Source organism: Natrix helvetica, assembly GCF_964273705.1.
Source record: "Natrix helvetica genome assembly, chromosome: Z".
NCBI classification, from domain to species: domain Eukaryota; kingdom Metazoa; phylum Chordata; class Lepidosauria; order Squamata; family Natricidae; genus Natrix; species Natrix helvetica.
The window spans coordinates 26,112,376-26,132,555 of NC_138554.1; the positions used below are offsets into that span (position 1 = coordinate 26,112,376).

Below are 20,180 nucleotides of genomic sequence, written 5' to 3' on the forward strand. Positions count from 1 at the left end.
TGCTGAGAAAATCACAATGAAGAGTTTTAGCCCAAGCGTTAGGACCCGTAGTAACTTCCATATTGTGTTCACTATTTTGCTTTTGCTGCATCGGAGTAACGCGGCTATGTTTTTGGAAACTTCTGGCTGTCCGGGTTGAAACCGCTCTCTAAAATTAGGGACCTGGGGTTAGAATGATGCGTGAATATAGTCCCAGCCCATAACTGGGAGAATATTCATTGGATTGTAACCGTATCTCTGTGACTCAGCCTCGTCCGAATCGGAAAAGTTTGGGTACCTGAACAAACCAAACTTCAACGAAGGAGGATGAGCGTTTCTGGCATACAGCCCGCGTGACGCCCGGAACAATTGGGCTGCGGGGGGTGAGTGGGAATGGAGGAGTATGAAAGAAAGCGTTCCATGCGGAGTCCGCTAGATCAATGTCATCCCCGCTTCGCCACCTCTTAAGTTTCAGACGAATTCGATTGGCCCCGAATTTCCAATCGCTAATAGGATTTTGCTGGTGGTCCCTTTCGGTGTAGAAATCCGAAATAACTACTGCGATTCAGTCCCGGGTTAACAATGCCTCTCCTTAAAACAAAAACCGGATTAGATGCAGCTGGGGAGATGGGGAACCTTCAGACGCCTTGCAAAATCAGGGATACAAGAGAAAGCAGCCCAGAACGTGAGAGCCGCTTTGACACCCGTGTTCCCAGGGAGGTAACAACTCTGCTGTCGCGGGGGTACGAAGCATATCCCCCCCGAATGGCGCCGGCGCAGACGGCTCCAGAGCCCCGATTTAAATCGGGTTCATATGCATAACCACGGGCTCGTCGGCCAATAGTTGCGCAGTAAGTCCCACCTCGGGTTACGCGTTACCGCGGAGGTACCCGCCTCGCTCGGTCTTCTGGGTTAGGGAGGGGGGTACATCCCGGCATGCATCGGGATTGGATTTTTAATTAAACGAGGTGGCAGATCGTAGCAGACCCCCCCCCCCTTTTCTTTGATTTGATCCTTCTGCTCCTGCCACCCACCGACCCCGCTTCCTCTCCAGTCCCGGGATGTCCTCTCCTTCCCCCTCTTCCTTCCTGGGCCCGAGGTCGACGGATCGCCCTAAAGTGCCTCGAACTCGGGCGGCCACTTGGAGTCACCGGGAGACCCTTGATTTCCTCGCCTTGTGGGGCGAGGAGTCCATCCAGGAACAGCTCAACCGCTGCCACCGGAATGCCGACGTCTACCAGTGGATCTCCGAGCGCATGGCCGAGAAGGGCTATTTCCGCGACGAGGACCAATGCCGGACGAAAGGCAAAGACCTCAAGAAAAGTTACAAGCAAGCCAAGCTGCAAGACGGCATCGCCCGCCAGCGCTGCCGCTTCTTTCACGAGCTCGACGCCATCCTGGGCGGCGGGGCAAGCAGTTCCCGCGGCGGAGACGGCACTCCGTGGTGCCAGGTGGTGGTCAAGGAGGAAAGCGATCCGGAGCTCGATCCCGATCCGCAGCCCGCGGAGGACGAGTATTCCTGGACCCAAGCCTCCGCAACCGACGTCAGCGACCCGGAGCTACCGGGCGAGCCTGCCTATTCATCGTCCTCTTCTCAAGCCGCTGCCGGGAGCGCGATCTATGCGGAACACTCGATCCTGCACCGTCAAGTGGCCGGTGGGGTGATCAAGGAAGAGAAGAGCCCCCCGCGGGAAGAGGCCGACCCCCGCGGAGGAGGAAGGGGAGCAGATGGGGCTTACCGCTACCCTGCTCTGGAAAACTCTCCAGGGGAGCTCCCTGGCAGATCTAGGATGGTGGAGGAGCCTCTGCTTCAGCAGGAGACTCGGGGACATCTGGACGCTCCCTGGAGAACTGGGGTAAAGAGGAGAGGTGCGTAGAAAAGGGAGCAGTGCAGTCGGGGTGTGGTGGGGTAGGGGGAGGGAAATTGGCTTTATCCAGACATCAGAGGAGGAATGGACTTGGGATCATCAATTCCTTCATCTCTGATCTCCTTTCTTAGAAATAAAGTCCCCTTGAGTTCAGTGATGTCCAGGGATGTGAGTTTAGAACTGGAGCAATTTTGCCATCTGCTCAAGTTCACATTTCTCATTTCCAACAAGGGGGTTTCCCAGTTAAAAGTTTCGGATATCAAGTGCCAGAGATAAGCGGGTGAATTGCTATTTAAAAGCCTAATTCAACTTTTTCACCTTCACTTTTATCTCTGTAACAGTGAGAGGGATCTTGGAGTCCCAGTGGACAATCACTTAAATATGAGCCAACAGTGTGCAGCAGCTGCCAAAAAAGCCAACACAATTCTAGACTGCATTAACTGAGGGATAGAATCAAGATCATGTAAAGTGTTAATACTGTAATATTTTATAAAGCCTTGGTAAGGCCACGCTTGGAATACTGCATCCAGTTTTGGTCGCCACGATGTAAAAAAGATGTTGAGACTCTAGAAAGAGTGCAGAGAAGAGCATCAAAGCTGTTTAGGGAACTGGAGGCTAAAACAGATGAAGAACGGTTGCAGGAATTGGGTATGTCTCGTTTAAGGAAAAGAAAGACTAGGGGTGACACAGTAGCACTCTCCCAATATCTTAGGGTTTGCCACAAAGAAGAGGGAGGTCAGGCTATTCTCCAAAACACCTGAAAGCAGGATGAGAAACAATGGATGAAAACTAATCAAGGACAGAACCAAACTAAAACTAAGGAGAACTTTCCTGACAGAACAATTAATCAGTGGAACAACTTGCCTTCAGTAGTTATGAATGCTCTAACACTGGAGGTTTTAAGAGGAGATTGGACAACTATTTGTCTGAAATAGTACACCTTCTGACAAGCAAAGCCAATGGGGAAATCTAACTCATTAGTAACTCTGTTACTAATTTAACAACTGCAGCAATTCACTTAACAAATGTGGCAAGAAAAGTTGTAAAATGGGGCAAAACTTGCTTAACGAATTTCTCACTTAGCAACATAAAGTTTGGGCTCAATTGTGACTTTACGTTGAGGACAACCTGTATTTAAATTCGCTGTGTTTTTCCTATTCTTTGTTTCCAACGATAGTCCCTCTGGAATTGTTTTTTTACCCCAGACATTTAATATTCGCTGAATTACACAGACTTTCTTATTAATGTTAATAGCTCCCCTCTTGATTCTCTGAATCTCACTTTGTCTATATGAATGATGAAAGGACATGCTGCTTCATTGATATATGTACATCAAAGGCTGGTTCTCAATATCTGGAGAGCTCCAGGGACATAGTTTTGGTCTTCATCTCTGCCACTTGAGTAATATCATTTCATTCCTCCCTGCCACCAGCTTTTTCCAGGCCACGGAATCTGCTGAGCATGCGTGAGAAGTTGGCCCAGCTCCGGAAGAGGAGGAAGAGACCCTGGGACGACAAATTTGATGAGTTGGTGCGGGATATCCGGACACATTTCAGAGAGAGAGAAAAGCTATTTCAAGGACTATGGGAAGAAGAGAAAGCCCAACGAGAGAAGGATCGGCAGCTTTGGGTAGCTGAGATGGCTTGGATTCGGCAAATGTGGACCAAGAGCCAGAAGGAGAAGGAAGCAGAGGAAGAAGACAAGGGGACGAATGGGCCTGGGCATATAAAGGAAGAGAATCAAAATAGAGAAGCCTGCAAAGACTCTGAAGAGGGATCTTGTAAAGAGGGAATGGTTCAGGAGCCCCTGCTGTTAAAGGTTTCCCATGCTTTACGGCAGCCATTCATATCTCACTAGTTTAAATCTCTTTCTCTGGAGGAATTTTTTGGAGGGGGAGGGACTACTTATCCCACCTTTATTATTTTTGTAAGTAACTCAAGGCAGTGAACTTATATAATAGGCTTTCTTCCTCTTATTCTCTCCCAACAACAACCCTGTGAGATGAATTGGCTGCGGCAAGAGTAATTGAACCAAAATAACTCAGCTGATTTTTATGCCTAAAGTGGGATGAGAACTAATGATCTCCTCCTGATTGGCCCCAAATCACTCAGTCAGCTTTCACACCTAATGGTAGGACTAGCACTTATCTCCCAGTTTCTAGCCTGGTGGCTTAACCACTAGACCAAACTATCTTTCGTTTGTTCAGTTATAGTGAATGAATAAACTCTAGTGGTTGAGTTTGTACAACCCCAAATCCAAGGTAAACAAGCCACATTTGGATGTAATGTGGCTTTAAGAGCTGTGGTGGTGCAGTGGTTAGAACGCCTGCAGGCTACTTCTGCTGACTGCCGGCTGCCAGCAGTTTGAGTCTCATTGACTCAAGGTTGATTCATTCTTCCATCCATCTGAGTTTGGTAAAATGAGGAGCCCGATTGTTGGGGGTAATATGCTGACTCTGTAAACTGCTTAAAGAAGGTTGTAAAGCACTGTGAAGCGGTATATAAGTCTAAGTGCTATTGCTAATGTATTGGAACCCAGCTTGTAATTCTAATGAGCCTTAAACAACATACCTGGTGTTCAGGGAACTCTGGGTAAGAACATCTGGTGAGATTCAGGTTGAAATGTTTTCCAGCCTTTCTTCGTGGGGGTTTCAAAGTTTGGTTTTTGTATCCTGGCATTCAAGCTGAATTAGCGTTTTTTGGGGGACAATCTCACTCTTTCCCATCCTTCCATAGTAACTCTTACAATAGGATTGAGTTCTCTGCAATAATTATTTTAGCCTTGAAATCCTTGACAGTTTTAATCTACCTTTCTACAGTCTAGCACTGTGTTTCTTAACCTTTAGGTTTAACTGATTGATCAATCAGTGAATATCTCTGCATAGATTTGAAAATGAATGAAAACAGTACAGGTATTCCTCAACTTATGGCAGTTCATTTAGTTAGGTTCAAAGTTAAAATGGAATTAAACTTAGTGACTTAATGACCGTTTTCCACACTTAACAACCTTTGTAGCATCCCCATGATCATGTGATCAGAATTCAGATGCTTGGCAACCGGTTCCTACTTATGACTGTTGCTGTTTCCCAAAGTCATGTGTTCACCTTTTGCAACCTTTTGACAAACAAAATTAGTGGGGAAGCCAGATTCGCTTAACAACCATGTTACCAATTTATCAACTGCAGTGATTCACTTAATTGTGCCGTAAAATGGGGCAAATTCACTTAACAAATGTCTCACTTAACAACATAAATTTGGAGCTCAATTGGCCGTACCTTGAGGATTATCTGTATTTCTAGTGGAAAATAAATCCATACTACATTTTTATACATCTGGTGCTTGCAAGTTTTTTTTAAAAGAAGAGCAGAGACAAGTTTCTGCACTAAAACAGCTAAAATAATTAATAGTAGAAGATAGCTGACCCCCATTAATGGATGGCACTCTTTGGACAATTACATCTGATTAATTGACTATGGCATGCATGGGTATCCAGCAGGCTGCATTTGACCCACTGCAGTCTTCTGCATGGCCCGTGTGGGTCATTCCAGTTAAATTCTTCCCAGCTGTGTTCTTACTACCACATAAATCACTACACCAAGCACTTGAATTTCTGGCTTAGGGTGGTACCTGGGATGGGAAGATGGGCCTACTTTCCATTTGATTTTTCACCCCACTGTTCCAGAAACATTTTTGGGACTTTGAAGGAATGTGGTCATAATGGAAAGGAAAGGAAAGAAAAAAATAAATGTGTACAAGGGAGAGGAAGCATGCTGATGGCGAAGTATTTTGATTTTGTGGATAGTTAGTTTGATGTAGTGATTAAAGTAGAAACTGGGAGACCATGAGGTCTAGTCCTGCCTTAGGGACAAAGCCAGCTGAGTGTCCTTGGGCCACTCATTCTCTCTCAACTCTATGAAGCAGGCAATGGCAGACCTCTTCCATAAGTACAGGCAATCGCCAAGAGACAAAAACTGACTTGAAGGCACAAATGTCTGTATATTTATGATTGACATTCAAGAGACTTTAATAGTTAAAACACAAGTTTTAGAAAAGTGAAGTAGTCAGTCTTTCGGTATTTCAGATTAGACATTTTCAGGTTAGGCTTTAGAGAAACCCTGAACTTGGAGTGGTTAGTCCTCTTCTATGAAAACAGAGTTAGACATTGGCTGTGGCAATGCGGAAGATAACCAGCGGTATTGCAAATTTTCTTGCATGGAATGTTTATTACCCCAAACCAGAACTTATTAGAAAATTAGGGATGATGCATGATATATGAAGCTACTACACACACACACACACACACACACACACACACAGAGTTGTAAAATTGGAACAGACTTACTTAACAACTTACTCCATTAAGCAATGGAGAGTCTGGTCTCAATAATGGTTCCAGTTGAGAACTACCTTTACTAAACTAGCTGTATATCAATGCACCAATATATATAATAAGCTTCGAATTTTCCACAACCTGGTAGCTATTGCCGTATTATTCCAACCTTGACTATTAGAGTGTTGAAGATACTCCAAGCTGAGTTTTTTTGCTCTGCTCCCAAATCAGGTGGATGACATCTGGCTTAGGAAAACGGTTACTAACAAAACAACCTGATGTGCAAGCAGAACACAACTCATTGCTCTCTTAGTTGATCCTTCTAACGCTCTGATTATAGACAGTCCTACGGTTTGACGGAGGAATAGAATAGAATGGAATAAGAGTTGGAAGGGACCTTGGAGGTTTTCTAGTCCAACCCCCTTCCAGTGTTTAAGAAGAGATTGGACAACCATTTGTCTGAAATGGTATAGGGTATCCTGCCTGAGCATGGGTTTGGATTAGAAGATTCATTAAGCGAATTCTGTTTCCCCCATTGACTTGTCAAATGCCAACTGGGAAGGTTATAAATGGTGATCACATGACACTGGACCCTGCAACCATTGTAAATACATGCTGATATTTTGAACCTGAATCTTCACCATGTGACCTTGGGGGTGCTTGCAAGTGTGAAGACTGGTTGCAAGGCCCTTTTTTCTGTGCCATTGTAACTCTGTACAGTCGCTAAATGAATAATTGTCAGTCGAGGACTACCTGCAGTGCTAAAGGCTGAGTGTTTTGGTCTTTCCTCTCGATCAGGGTGGATCACTGGATAGGGAAACAATGGATCTCCAAATATTATGGTAATGGATCTGCTCTCAGCCCTGACTATTGGCCAGGCCTAACAGCTTGGCCTGTTAATCCAGCAGTTTTGTAAAGCTACGGGTTCCCTCTCTGAACCTGGCTGTCCCCTCCTGTTTTCTGAAAAAAAGCTGCTAAGTATCCATTATTATCTGAAGAAGATTCCAATTCTTCCAAATAGGTACAGAGTACATTCTTCTTTTCCCTATAACCTGACATTTTCCTCTTTCTCTTCAGTCCTGGCTGGAATCTCATGGTCGCAAATTGGGGCACTTCATAAATGGCAAGTGGCTGAAACCAGATAGGCGAGAGACATACACAGTCAAGAATCCCACCACAGGTAAAGAGGGTGGATGAACAAGGGAGGCTGGGCTTTTGTGGGAGTTTACATATATTCTGCATTTCTGCTGGCCTGGGAATTCTGGGAATAGAAGTTCACCCATTTTAAACTTGCTGAGGTAAAGATTTACCTTGCTTTGGTATTTTATAGGCTTCTGCTCCCAAAACCCAATTTCTCTGAGGCTGGAAAGGCTATATTTTCTGTGCTGTTTATAATGCCATGAAACTGCTGATAAACCAGGCCTTAAGAGATGCCGAAGGGCATTCACATTGCCTTACTGTCAACCCTGAAGTGAACCTGGCTGAGGCCATCTTGGAGCCTTCAGGATTGCCACAAAGCAGAAGAAGGGACAGGGAGAGGGGAAATAGCTAGATGGGGTTTTGTAGCCAAAACAAAAAAGTTTTCCTGTGAGAATTAAGGACGTTCTAAAAGGTGGCTGGCCAGAGGAGGGGTGAAGTAACCAAGCAACCAGCCAGCACCTTGATTAGACAGCATGACCTGTGAAAAGAGGAAACTTTTACTTCTTAACTAGGGGAAATCCCCAGGAACTTTCAGAGTCAGCTTTTACCAGTTGTGCCAACATGATGTATCCAATAAATTGTTCTTTGAGGAACTTGCCTGCTTCCGAGTTCTGCTTTCTAAGGGTATATTACTTGGAACGTTGACACTTACTTGATTCCAGCTTCCAAAACTGCAGTGATTGCTGCTAATTTCTCCTTCCCCTTCAAAAAAAAAAGGGCAGACTGTATTCCTTAAAACGACAGCAAATCCTGCTTCCCAAAATGGCTAAGAATTTCTGAACCTTTCAATCAATCCGTGATGGTGCAGTGGTTAGAATGCAGTATTGCAGGTGGATTCTGCCCACTGCAGGAAGTTTGAACCCGACCTTGACTCAACCTTCCATCCTTCCGAGATCAGTAAACTCAGATTGTTGGGGGCAATATGCTGACTCTGTAAACCGCTTAGAGGGGGCTGTAAAGCACCGTAAAGCAGTATATAGTAGATCTAAGTGCTATTGCTATTGTTATTTCAGGGTAGACTTTGCAGGAGGAAAAAAAACACCTCTTTCTTCTCCCTCTTCTCCTTTAGGGGAACCACTGGCCACCACAATCCAAGGCAAGAAAGAAGATGTGGACAAAGCTGTTCAGGCTGCTAAAATAGCCTGTGAAAGTTGGAGCCTACTCCCTGGCCATATTCGAGCCCGACACCTTTACAAGTAAGAGGCAGTAACAAGAGGGTAAAATATAAAAACATAATCGGGATCGCTTTCTTGTCACCCCATCCATCTTATTTTGCAACAGCTCTACTCCTTTTTTCCTCCTAATCTCCCTTCTCTGCCTTCTTCTTTCCTTCTCTTCTTTCTCCTTTCTTCTTCCCCTCCCTCTCCCCCATTCCTCCTCTCTTCCTCTCCTTCCTACCCTCTCTCCTGCCTTTACGATCCTTCCCTTACTTCCTCTCCTTTTCCCTTTCTTCTTTTCCCTCCTCTTTCTCCCTCCTTCCGTTGTTGCATTTATTCATTTTCTTCTTCACTCTAATGGATTTTCGGGGTGAGATTCCAGCAAACCTAGTTTCATATTTACATAAAAACAAATCTCCTCTTCCACATTTTATTTTCATTATAATAATTCCACTTATGTTATCGTTTAACTCTATATTTGTATCTTAATACTTTTCTGTTTGAAAAAGTATTTCTATTTAAATACTTTTAGTATTTCATTATTAAATCAAGGGGAGAGGAAGGGAAAAACAAGAGGGTAATCTTGGCGACTACTTATGACCATAATTGCGCCCCAAAGTTTTGCTAAGCAAGGTAATTGTTCAGCTTTCTTCAGTTTTGAATAGAATAGAAATATAATACTTTATTGGCCAAGTGTGACTGGACACACAAGGAATTTGTCTCCAGTGCATAAGTTGTCAGTGTACGTACAAGCAACAAGTGATAAATCATGATCATATTCATCATAAAATACATTCATCATAACCGTAAGGGATAGTCATAGGATACTAAATAAACAATCAACATAAGTCATACTAGGATATTGAATAAAACAATATAAATCATAAGAGACAAGCAACAAAGCTATAATCATAAGAAGATAAGGAGATGGGTAATAGAAAAGATGGGAAGGATAATAGTAATAGAGGCCTACTCGGTAGTTTGACACTGTTGTGGGAATTAGTTGTTTAGCAGAGGGATGACATGGGAGAATCAAGATCACGTAAAGTGTTAATACCACTTTATAATGCCTTGGTAAGGCCACACTTGGAATACTGCATTCAGTTCTGGTCGCCACGATGTAAAAAAGATGTGGAGACTCTAGAAAGAGTGCAGAGAAGAGCAACAAAGAGGATTAGGGGACTGGAGACTAAAACATATGAAGAACGGTTGCAGGAACTGGGTATGTTTAGCTTAAGAGAAAGAAGGACCAGGGGGAGACATGATAGCAGTGTTCCAATATCTCAGGGGTTGCCACAAAGAAGAGGGAGTCAAACTATTCTCCAAGGCATCTGAGGGTAGAATAAGAAGTAATGGGTGGAAACTAATCAAGGAGAGAAGCAACTTAGAACTGAGGAGAAATTTCCTGACAGTTAGAACAATTAATCAGTGGAACAGCTTGCCTCCAGAAGTTGTGAATGCCCCAACACTGGAAGTCTTTAAGAAGATGTTGGATAGCTATTTGTCTGAAACGGTATAGGGTTTCCTGCCTAGGCAGGGGGTTGGACTAGAAGACCTCCAAGGTCCCTTCCAACTCTGCTATTGTATTGTATTATTGTATAAAAAACTGTCCTTGTGTCTGGTTGTTTTGGCGTGCGGGGCCCTGTAGTCTCATTTTGAGGGCAGAAGATGAAACAAATTATGTCCAGGATGTGGGGGGGGGGGGGAGGGTGTGATATAAAATACAAAAATACAGAAGCAAATAGTAGGAAAAATGGGATAGGGAGAAGAGTAAAGAAGAGGGGGGGGGGAAGAAGGGAAAAAAGAAAAAAAAGCTATTGATTGCCGACTGTCTTTGGTGCAGTAGAATAAGATAATGACATCAAACCTTTTTTTTTTTTACTTTGACATGCCATAATAGTATAAACTAGCATTTCTATAACAACAAATCTATCTAATTGGTAAAACCCAATCAGACCATCCAGAAACATCACTGTTTGATTTTTTGTTTTCAGGTGTCATTGGAAACCAGAGTTCTAAATGATCGTTAAGAGAATTCTCAAAGTGTAATTTCTAATAGCTTTGAAAGAAGCTATGCCATGGTATAGCACCCATAGAATAGTTCAGTGTTTTCAAACTTAGAAGCTTTTAAGATATGTGGACTTCAACACCCAGAATTCCCTAGCCTAGGAGTCCCCAAACCCCAGGCCATGGGCCAGTACTGTGTCGTGAGCCATTTGGAACTCGGCTGCAGAAAGCAGCAGACGAGCGCATGCGCACGCTCCATTTGCATGAGCAATTAGTGTGCGTGCCTGCCATGTAAATGGAGCTACATGTGTGCACACATTGCTGGTTGCTCTTGCAGGATCATCCCCTCTCCTCTCCCCACCCCCCCAACTGGTCCTCAAAGCTGGAAAGGTTGGGGAAGTCTTCCCTAGCCAAACAGAATTGAAGTCCACACATCTTAAAATTGTCGTAGCTGAAGATCCTCTGCCTTGGCATTCTCCAGATAAATGTATTTCATTCCCCAGAATTTTAATTAAAAGTCATAGTACCTGGGGAATTCAGAATCCATATGTCACCTGGTTTGTTGGCAGCATCTACGTATATGCAATTCTTGACTTATGATCAAGAATTACAGTCATACATTGTGCTCATGGTTAAGCAAGTCACCATGTGATCATGCCCTATAATCTTTTTAGTGGTGGGTGTTAAGCAAACACCACGATCATTAAGTGAACAACGGTGGTCATTAAGCAAATCCATTGTCAGCAAAGGAAAACGGAAATAAACGCCAATTTCCAAGGGGGAAAGGTGATTTGTGATTGCAGGATACTGTAAATGGCCCTAAATGATGTCAATGCTGAATGTTCAAAATATGATTACGTGGCCATGGGTTGGGATGATTGTCAGAAATTAAAATCTGGGTCATAAGTAATCCTGTGGAGGTCTGTCATACATTTGAACGGTTGTAAATGATTGGTCGTAAGTCGAGAAGAAGAGTTTCTTTCTTAACATAGCTTATTCCTTTCAGCTGGTCCTGGAACTGCAATGTGTGGGTCCATTTAGCCCAGCTGTGCTTTATCTGAAGCTGCTTTATCTCTTCCCACAGTATTGCCAGAAACATCCAGAAACATCAGCGGCTGCTCAGCGTTCTGGAGAGTCTCAACAGTGGAAACTTGATCCGTGAAAGCCAAGAAGCGGATCTCCCTTTGGTTGTACGCCATTTCTACCACTACGCAGGATGGGCCCAGCTGATGGAGGAACAGATGAGCAACTGGCAACCACTTGGTAAGCTGGGGAGACTAGAATCTTAGCTTGGAAAAAACATCCGGCATCCTATTTAGTCAGGTTTTCCTAGCATGAAGATTATCTGCCCCCCACCCCCTGAAGCACTGAATATTGGAGCAGGGATCTGACTGGGGAATTCTGGGAGTTGAAGACCACGGAGACTTCTGCACTAGAAGGGAATGAAATGGTTGAAACGCTTGGTTTTAGGTTCTATGTAATGGTTACAAGTTCATAGCAGGTTGTTTTGATCTCCTGAAAGCTCCTGAAGCTTGTAAGGACCTGTTGACACTTAAAATACCACCAAAAATGCCCCTAACAGGAACAAGGCACATTGGAAGCTTGAAATGACCTGAGTTTGACCATTTGGTGTGCCCTTGTCATGTACGATAAAGTACTAGTGATCAAAGAAAGGAGATTTGTTTATAAAGATTGCAATGCTTCTGAAATTAAAGACTGGGTTGTACAGGTTGTCCCTGGCTTACAACCACAACTGAGCTCAAAATTTTTGTTGCTAAGAGAGACATTTTTAAAGTAAGCTTTGCCCCATTTTACGACTTCTTGCCGCAGTTGTTAAGTGAATCACTTCAGTTGATAAATTAGTAACCTGGTTGTTAAAGTGAATCTGATTTCCCTTTGACTTTGCTCGTCAGAAGGTCTCAAAAGGTGATCACATGACCTGGAACACAGCAAAGGTCATTAATATAACCCAATCCCCAATTATCTCAATTTTGATCACATGATCATGGGGATGCTGTAAAGGTCATAACTATGAAAAATGGCCATAAGTCACATTTTTCATTGCCTTCGTAACTCTCAATGATACCTAAATGAAGTGCTGTAAATTGAGGACTACCTGTATATAGAATGTCTGTACACAAAGAGGGTTTTTTTTTTGCATCTAACTGTATTTTTGGTAGGGGGGGAGTGAGTTGGAGACATCAAATGAAGGTTACTTAGATATTCCAATTGGGTGGGAAGAAATGAGTGACCTTACCTGCGTATCCAGTCTTTGTGTTGTCCCCTACTCTCTAGCATAGGGGTCTGCAACCTTAAACATCAAAAAGCCCTTTTGGACCTATTTCCCACAGAAAAGAAAGTACCGGGAGCCACAAAACCTGGGTGGGCATGGCCAACTCAACGTCACTCCCACCCAGTCACATGACCCGCCATGCCTACCCAGGTTTTTCCCTGGTGCTTTCTGTGTGAAACTGCTCCCTCTCTCTCCCTCCCTCCCTCCTGGGGGTGGGTGGTGGGAATCTGACCGAGAATGAGCGTGAGAACAGAGGTGAAAGATCTGCTCTAAGAACCCTAAAAAAAAGAAAAACCCCAACAAGTGAGTGCATATTTGTAAGCAGCCCTCTTCCCAGCTATTCTAGATCCCCGTGCAAGAGTAAGTTGCTGCAAGAATACTATTTGGGTGTAAAAGACAGATCGTTACACTCGTCCAGTACTCGATCTCCAGGATGAGCCAGTGTGCGAATGAAGTGACAGGAGCATCAGCAGATCAGGTGCAGTGCAAACAAGGAGTGTGCTGGCAACTGCAGAGTCTCCCCCCTTCCATCCAAGGCACAACCCCTATGCTTGGCAGCCACAGGCCTGTCATCTCCCCCGCCACAGGAGGAGGCTGGGAGAAACGCGCCTGCCTTGAATCTGTGCATGCCAGTCGCTCTGGCCCTGCTGCCGCCTCTGCCATTTCAGAGCCCATCAAGAATGGCAGACTAGGCAGGGCATCACAGCACCTGCCATCTGGGAGGCAAGAGCAAGCCGCCGGAAAATGCACCCGCGAGACCCAGCAAGTACAGGGGAGCTTTGCTCCTGCTCTGGAATATGGAGCTAGTCTCCATCCACCATCAGGTCAGGGGAGGAGTGACTGGGAGGGGAGGGCGAGGGGCAGGGCCATCCCACAGGGAATCAGAACAAAGGGGCAAAAGAGCTCTGGAGCCACGGATTGCTGACACTCATTCTAGCAGAATGAACACTTCCCAAAATTGTGGCTGATTCTGCACAGCTTCTTAAACTAATCCTTCATCATCAATAATGTTATCTTCAGTTTTTTCAACATAATAATTTATTTGGGTATGTCCACTCATTTTGATGGAATCACCTAGGAACACTAGTAGCTCTTTCCATGTGCTTAAAGGCTAATGGGGTCATGTAGGCACACACACACTCACACAATCCCACATTAATCTCTGGTGATTAGATTTGGGGTCACAGACAAACTATGTGTATGGTCCAGTAGTAAACTGCTTTAATTACATTTGCTTTTTGTATTGTATTCTTTATTTTTTGTTCAGCTGGCTACAGTAGCTTAATATTTTACAATAAAAGCCCACAGCGAGGTTGGTGGTAGTAAAAAAATAAATAAGAACAGGCACTAGTGATAGGTTTAACTGTTAGGGCTGCAATACTTTTCTGGATGATGGATTTATAATGGTTATTTGAAGGATGGATATTGCATATTAGATGCTCCAACACTGGAGGCTTTTAAGAAGAGATTGGACAACTATTTGTCTACAATGGTAGAGGGTCTCCTGTCTAAGCAGGGGGTTGGAGTAGAAGATCTCCAACATCCCTTTCCACTCTCTTATCCACTCTGTTATTAAATGAGGTGAAAACCATTTTAGATATCAAACATAACTTTATTATATGATATTGTTGCAAACTGAGTCTCTTATGACTAGTTATAGGAATGTATGTAATAAATGTTTGAAAACTTTTAAAAACCAGCTCCTGAAGTTCAACAAGATTTGCATTCTAAAAACTGGTGTGCTATAATGTAGGTTCAGCTAGAGCCACCACTTTATTATACTTGCTGGCTGGGTAGGACTGTCTGGAGTTCCTCTCTAAGAAATAACACCTATAGAAAATTTCGATCATGGATTGCAGTCTTCCTGTACAGATCCAAAGTGAAAAATAGAGGAAATTTGGTGCATTTGTTGGCCCCTAAAAAAGATAGTTGTAGGTACTGAATGCAGCCATGGAAACACTCCGTTTCTGATGAAACTTGTCTCTCTATAGGTGTTGTTGTTATTCTTACTCCTCGAAGTTTTCCTTTGCTGACGTTGACATGGAAGTTGTGTTCAGCCCTGGCGATGGGTATGTAAAAATGGTTCAAACTCATCCAAGCGAGTCTTGAGATCCACCCTGTCACAAAAGTCACTGGGTTGATCTCAGTTTATTCTATCTCATGTGGTTAATCTGAGAGTAAAATTCGGCAGAAGGAAACAAACTTGAATTTAGTTCTTTGTAAAGACGATGTTGTTAAAAATATGTGTTTTTATTCCATTAAGAACATGTATGTAGTTGCCAATTCACTCAGGGTGATTCCAGGTGGCCTATAGAAGTACAACCCCAAATACAAAACTCAATGAACTCTTGGTGACAACAATCCAACAAACTACTTGATGGGCTCCATATATTATCCTGGGATGTCCAGGCCCACTGGCAAAACCATGTCTTCAGGACTTTTTAAAAGGGTATCTAGTGAGGACCTATCTTATCTTCACAGGGATGATCTTCCACAGGAAGGGAGCCACCACGGATAAGGCCCTTCTTCTTGGTCCCACTGAATGGACCTCCTTAAGAGAAGGGACCTGTAGCATACCTTGTTTCCCTGCTGTGCTTTTAAAAGAAATACTGTAACCTGGAGTTGAGAGTTGGTTTGGTGTAGAGCAGGGGTGTCAAACTCAAGGCTTAGATCTGGCCCGCAGGGCTGGTCTAGAAATAGCAAAGGACCAGCCCGGACTGCCTCTGCTAGCAAAAATCTCCCCCCCCCCCCAACCGCTTTTGCCTTTGGAGTCCTCCAGGAGGCCTTCCAGGCCCAAAATGGGGCCTCCAGAGTGCTCCAGGAGGCCATCTTTTACTCAGAAGGTTATAAAAGGGAGGAAAAGTAAAATATTTTACCTTTTAGGCTTGCAGGATTCTGTTACTAAAGCCCAGTGATGGCGAACCTGTGGCACGCGTGAGCCATTTGTCAGGGCACACGAGGCGCTGCCCTGTCAGCTGCCAGCGTGCATGCGTGCACTGGCTAGCTAAGTTCACCGTTTTTAAAAGCCATTTTTTGCCCTCCCCATGCTCCAGAGGCTTTATAGGAGCCTGGGGAGGGTGAAAAGAGCCCCCCGTCCACTCCGGAGGCTTCAGGGACCATCCGGAGGCTTCCCTGAAGCCTTCGGAACGCTTAAAATGACCCTCCGAGCAAACCGGAAGTCACTTCCGGTTTGCTCGGAGGGTCGTTTTGAGCGCTCTGAAGCCACCCTGCAGGCTGGATTTAAGCACCCCACAAACCAAATGTGGCCCGTGGCTCCCTTTCAGCGCTCCACCTGGCTTGCGCGCTCCCTTTCAGCGCTCCACCTGGCTTGCGCGCTCCCTTTCAGCGCTCCACCTGGCTTGCGCGCTCCCTTTCAGCGCTCCACCTGGCTTGCGCGCTCCCTTCCGGCGCTGAAACCGGAAGTACAGTCTTGCCCCGCCCCTGGCGAAGCAACGACGCCTGTCTGCGCTCCACCAGCTCGGCTGGGAACGGAGATGTTTCCTCAGCGGAGCGCTGAAAGGGAGCGCACAAGCCAGGTGGAGCGCTGAAAGGGAGCGCGCAAGCCAGGTGGAGCGCTGAAAGGGAGCGCGCGCGATCCGGTGCGATCCAGCAGGAACCCACCACTGGCATGCACACTCGGGGGTCGCGCATTGCATTATGGGTGCGGCACGCCTGCACACGACCTCCCTGCGCTCCCCCCGCTTGTGGCACGCGAGCCAAAAAAGGTTCACCATCGCTGCTATAGCCTATGTCAATAATTTATAGTTCTAGTCTTCCTATGGAGTCAATTTATTGATCTGGTCTTTCTCTCACAAAGTGATCAAGTAGGTATTAAAAAAACAAAATCACAGAAATGTATGCCTCACTATTTTTGTAAGTTTATAAAATCATGTCTGCGGAGGTGCGCTCCTGTGTCACGCCTACCATGGTCACGCCCAGCCCCTACCCCCCGCCCTCTGAGGTCAAACCCAATCCTGATGTGGCCCTCAATGAAATTGAGTTTGACATCCCTGGTGAAGAGGTTAAAGGCATTGGGTCAGAAACCAGAAGATTGTGAGATCTAGTCCTGCCTTGGGCACAAAACTAGCTGGATGACTTTGGGTCAGTCACTGTTTCTCAAACCTAGATGAACTACCGTATTTTTCAGAGTATAAGACGCACCTTTTCCCCCCCAAAAGAGGGTGAAAATCTGGGTGTGTCTAATACACTAAATAAAGCATTTTTGGCCTACCGAAACCCTACCCCCTTTGCAAAATAGACGTACAGATGGTTACGAAGGCTTGCAAAGTACTCCTGGGGGCTATGGAGAACAAAAATGAGCAAAAAGCATCCCCCCAGCCCCCAGGAGCATTCAGCAAGCCTCCCAAAGCTCTGCATGCCCCCCCCCCTTTTTTTTTCCAAAAAAGGAGGCGTGCAGAGGGTTTGGGAGGCCTGCAGAGTACAAAAACTTTTTTTAAAAAATTACCTCTTCAAAATCATGGTGGGTCTTATACTTTGGTGCATCTTATAGTCCGAAAAATACGACATGTCTGAACATATTACCAAGAAAATTGCGTACACTTCTTTGAATGTTGACTCTCAGGCATCATCATCGACAAACTGGAGTTATAAACTGGGTACTTTGAATAGTATATGTTGTATAGATTAATAAACTCACGAGATCTACTTTTTTATTTGTCATTTATCTATCCCCATCTTATCATACTTGAAAATACGTTGTCTTTATATATGGCTGATATCAGTCTTCTGAGCTAGGTGTCACCTTGATAAGAATGTTCTCTAAACTCCTGAGATGTTAAGCGCCAAGGAACTTTCTTCTATCTTCCCCGTTCATTGGCCACCTACACACGATTGAACCTTGAGATGGAAAAAAGGACTCTGGTTCCACGTTTTCCCTGCCTCAATTGCCTTTTTTCAAATTGCCCTTATTTACAAATGCTTTCTTGTCTTGATTCTGCTGATCCAGCACCAGATGTAAGCCCAAGTTAAACAAGATACAGCTTCGACTTTTCCTGAAAACGCAAGGTCCTTGGTCCTTTTTTTGTGAGATCTTCTGGGGTTACATTTTAACAGAAAGCCTTGAGAGGTGAAGGTTAAATCTGGCACTTGACTTCTGTTATGAAAGAAACGGAAATCATTGACTCCCACTTTGCCTTCTTCAGCCCCCGCCCTCCCCCCGCCTAATATCCTTCAATTTTCCTGAGTGCGAATAGAGGTCATTGAGCCCCAAATTTATCTTGCTAATTCAGACATTTGTTAATGGGCTTTGCCCCATTTTACGACCTTTCTTGCCACAGCTGTTAAATTAACCATAGCAGTTGTTAAGTTAGCAACACGATTGTTAAGCGAATCTGGTTTACTCATTGATTTCGCTTGCCAGAAGATCTCTAAAGAGGGATCCCATTACCCCTGGATACTGCAACCGTCATAAGTATGAGTCAGTTGCCAACTGTCTGTATTTTGATCACGTGACCATGGGGATGCTGCAACAGTCGTAAGTGTGAAAACTGGTCGTAAGTCAATACTTTCAGTGAGGCCATAACTTTGAACGGTTACTAAATGAACTGTTATAAGATGAGGCCAACCTGTAATAGGGGTTGCAGTCCAACATATTTGGAGGCCACTGCCTTTCACAGTGATGGCTAACCTTTTCCCCATTGCGTGCCAAAAGCGGGGGGAGCACAGGGGGGATTGTGCACGGGCGCGCCGACACCCATAATGCTATGTGTGCGACCCACATGTGCATGCAACCCCTGCCCTTCCCCCCTTCCCCTCCCCCTGCCGCATTTCCGAACTTCCGGTTTGCTTGAACTCCTGGTTTGCCTGTAGGGCTGGTTTTTCGCGCTCCGGAGGCCTCAGAGAAGTCTCCGGAGGGCGAAAAATGGGAGTGTTCGCAACGCCGCGTGTGCCCCAACAAATGGCTCCACGTGCCACCTGTGGCACATGTGTCATAGGTTCACCATCACGGCCCTGTCAGATGGTGGGGGAGGGGAAGAATATAGGGAGCAGATATTTCTCTAGCTTTTTGCCTGCCTTTTCTTTCCCACCCCTAACTCTCCATTGTGTGCTTTGCCAACAGGAAACACGACAATTCTGAAGCCAGCCAGGTCCACCGGTTTGGCTGCTCTGTTCTTGGCCGAGGTCTGTACCCAAGCTGGGCTTCCTCCGGGGGTCTTCAATGTCCTCACTGGCGATCAGGGTCTGGGAGAAGCCTTGGCACTCGACCCAGGCATCGACAAAGTGGCCTTTGCTGGAACGGCCAAGGTAAAGCCTCTTTGCCTCCTTTCAGGCATTTAGGAAGAGGCCCAGGATCAGGGTTAGGTTGTTTTTGCCAGTCTTTGAGGCTGACATAGTTGATATATATATACTAGGTTAAGGCAGAAGTCTCCAAACTTTCTGGACTGTCCGAGGCAGGGAGGGAAGAGGGGATGGTTTCGCGCAGGCGCTGCTTTCACAAACGCAGCTTTGCATACACAAGCACCACCCCAGCACTTCCATAGCCCGGTTCCAAATGGGCTGCAGCCAGGGTCAGGGGTTGGGGGTTGGGGACCCCTGGGTTAAGGCACCAGGCTAAAAGCAAGGAGACTGTGAGTTCTAGACCTGCCTTAGGCATGAAAACAGCCCGAGTATCTTTGGCCCAATCACCAGAGTTCGAGTCCTGCCTGAGACAGGAAAGCCAAATGGGCCTTGGGCCAGTCACTCTCTCTTAGCCCAACTTGCTCCCAGGGTTGTTATTGTGGGGAAAATAGGAAGGAGTATGGTGGTGCTCACCATCTTGATTTATTTGTAAAAATAAAAAAGGCGGGATATACATAAATAAAAATGGCTGATGAGGCTGCAGTCCTGTCTGCATTTTGTAAACGGTTGCATTAAGACAGGAGTGTCAAACTCAAGGCCTGTGGGCCACATTTGGTTTGTGGGGTGCTTAAATCCAGCCTGCAGGGTGGCCTGGAAATATGACCAGTCCATGATGCCTCTGGTGGCTAAAACAGGCCGTGTGTCCACTCTCACTCCCCCATGCCTCAAGCTTCACCCTCCATGGTCTCCTGCAGCACTCTGCCAGCCGAAACTGGGCTGAAAAACGGGCCCAAAACAGACAGAAAATAGGCCGGAAAACGGATCACACAGCCGGTTTTTGGCCAGCAGAGTGCTGCAGGAGGCATCTGTCCCACTGCACCCCACCCCACGCCCTGCCGCTGCCGCTGCTCCCCTGACCACTGGCCCACAGAGGAGAACTACAATGCTGATCTGGCCCTCAAAGAAATTCAGTTTGACACCCCTGCATTAAGAGCGGGCTGAAGTTATTCTGCATCTTTACAATGACTATTGTGAGGCATGAAGTATTAC

General features: G+C 45.4%; 1 protein-coding gene across 2 annotated transcripts in view; it reads left to right on the forward strand.

Moving 5' to 3' along the window:
* The window catches only part of ALDH16A1 (aldehyde dehydrogenase 16 family member A1), a 66,085-nt gene that overhangs the window by 907 nt on the left and 44,998 nt on the right, over positions 1–20,180 (forward strand). Inside the window, exons 1-7 of one of the 2 annotated variants that reach the window (XM_081970778.1) lie at positions 926–1,848; positions 3,280–3,665; positions 7,254–7,356; positions 8,446–8,572; positions 11,625–11,803; positions 14,825–14,902; positions 18,913–19,097. In XM_081970778.1, the coding sequence (XP_081826904.1) occupies positions 1,041–1,848; positions 3,280–3,665; positions 7,254–7,356; positions 8,446–8,572; positions 11,625–11,803; positions 14,825–14,902; positions 18,913–19,097 (1,866 nt within the window). In that variant the 5' untranslated portion in view covers positions 926–1,040. Of the gene's footprint in view, positions 1–925; positions 1,849–3,279; positions 3,666–7,253; positions 7,357–8,445; positions 8,573–11,624; positions 11,804–14,824; positions 14,903–18,912; positions 19,098–20,180 lie in introns of those variants that run through there. The other variant, XM_081970779.1, reaches the window with a different exon arrangement.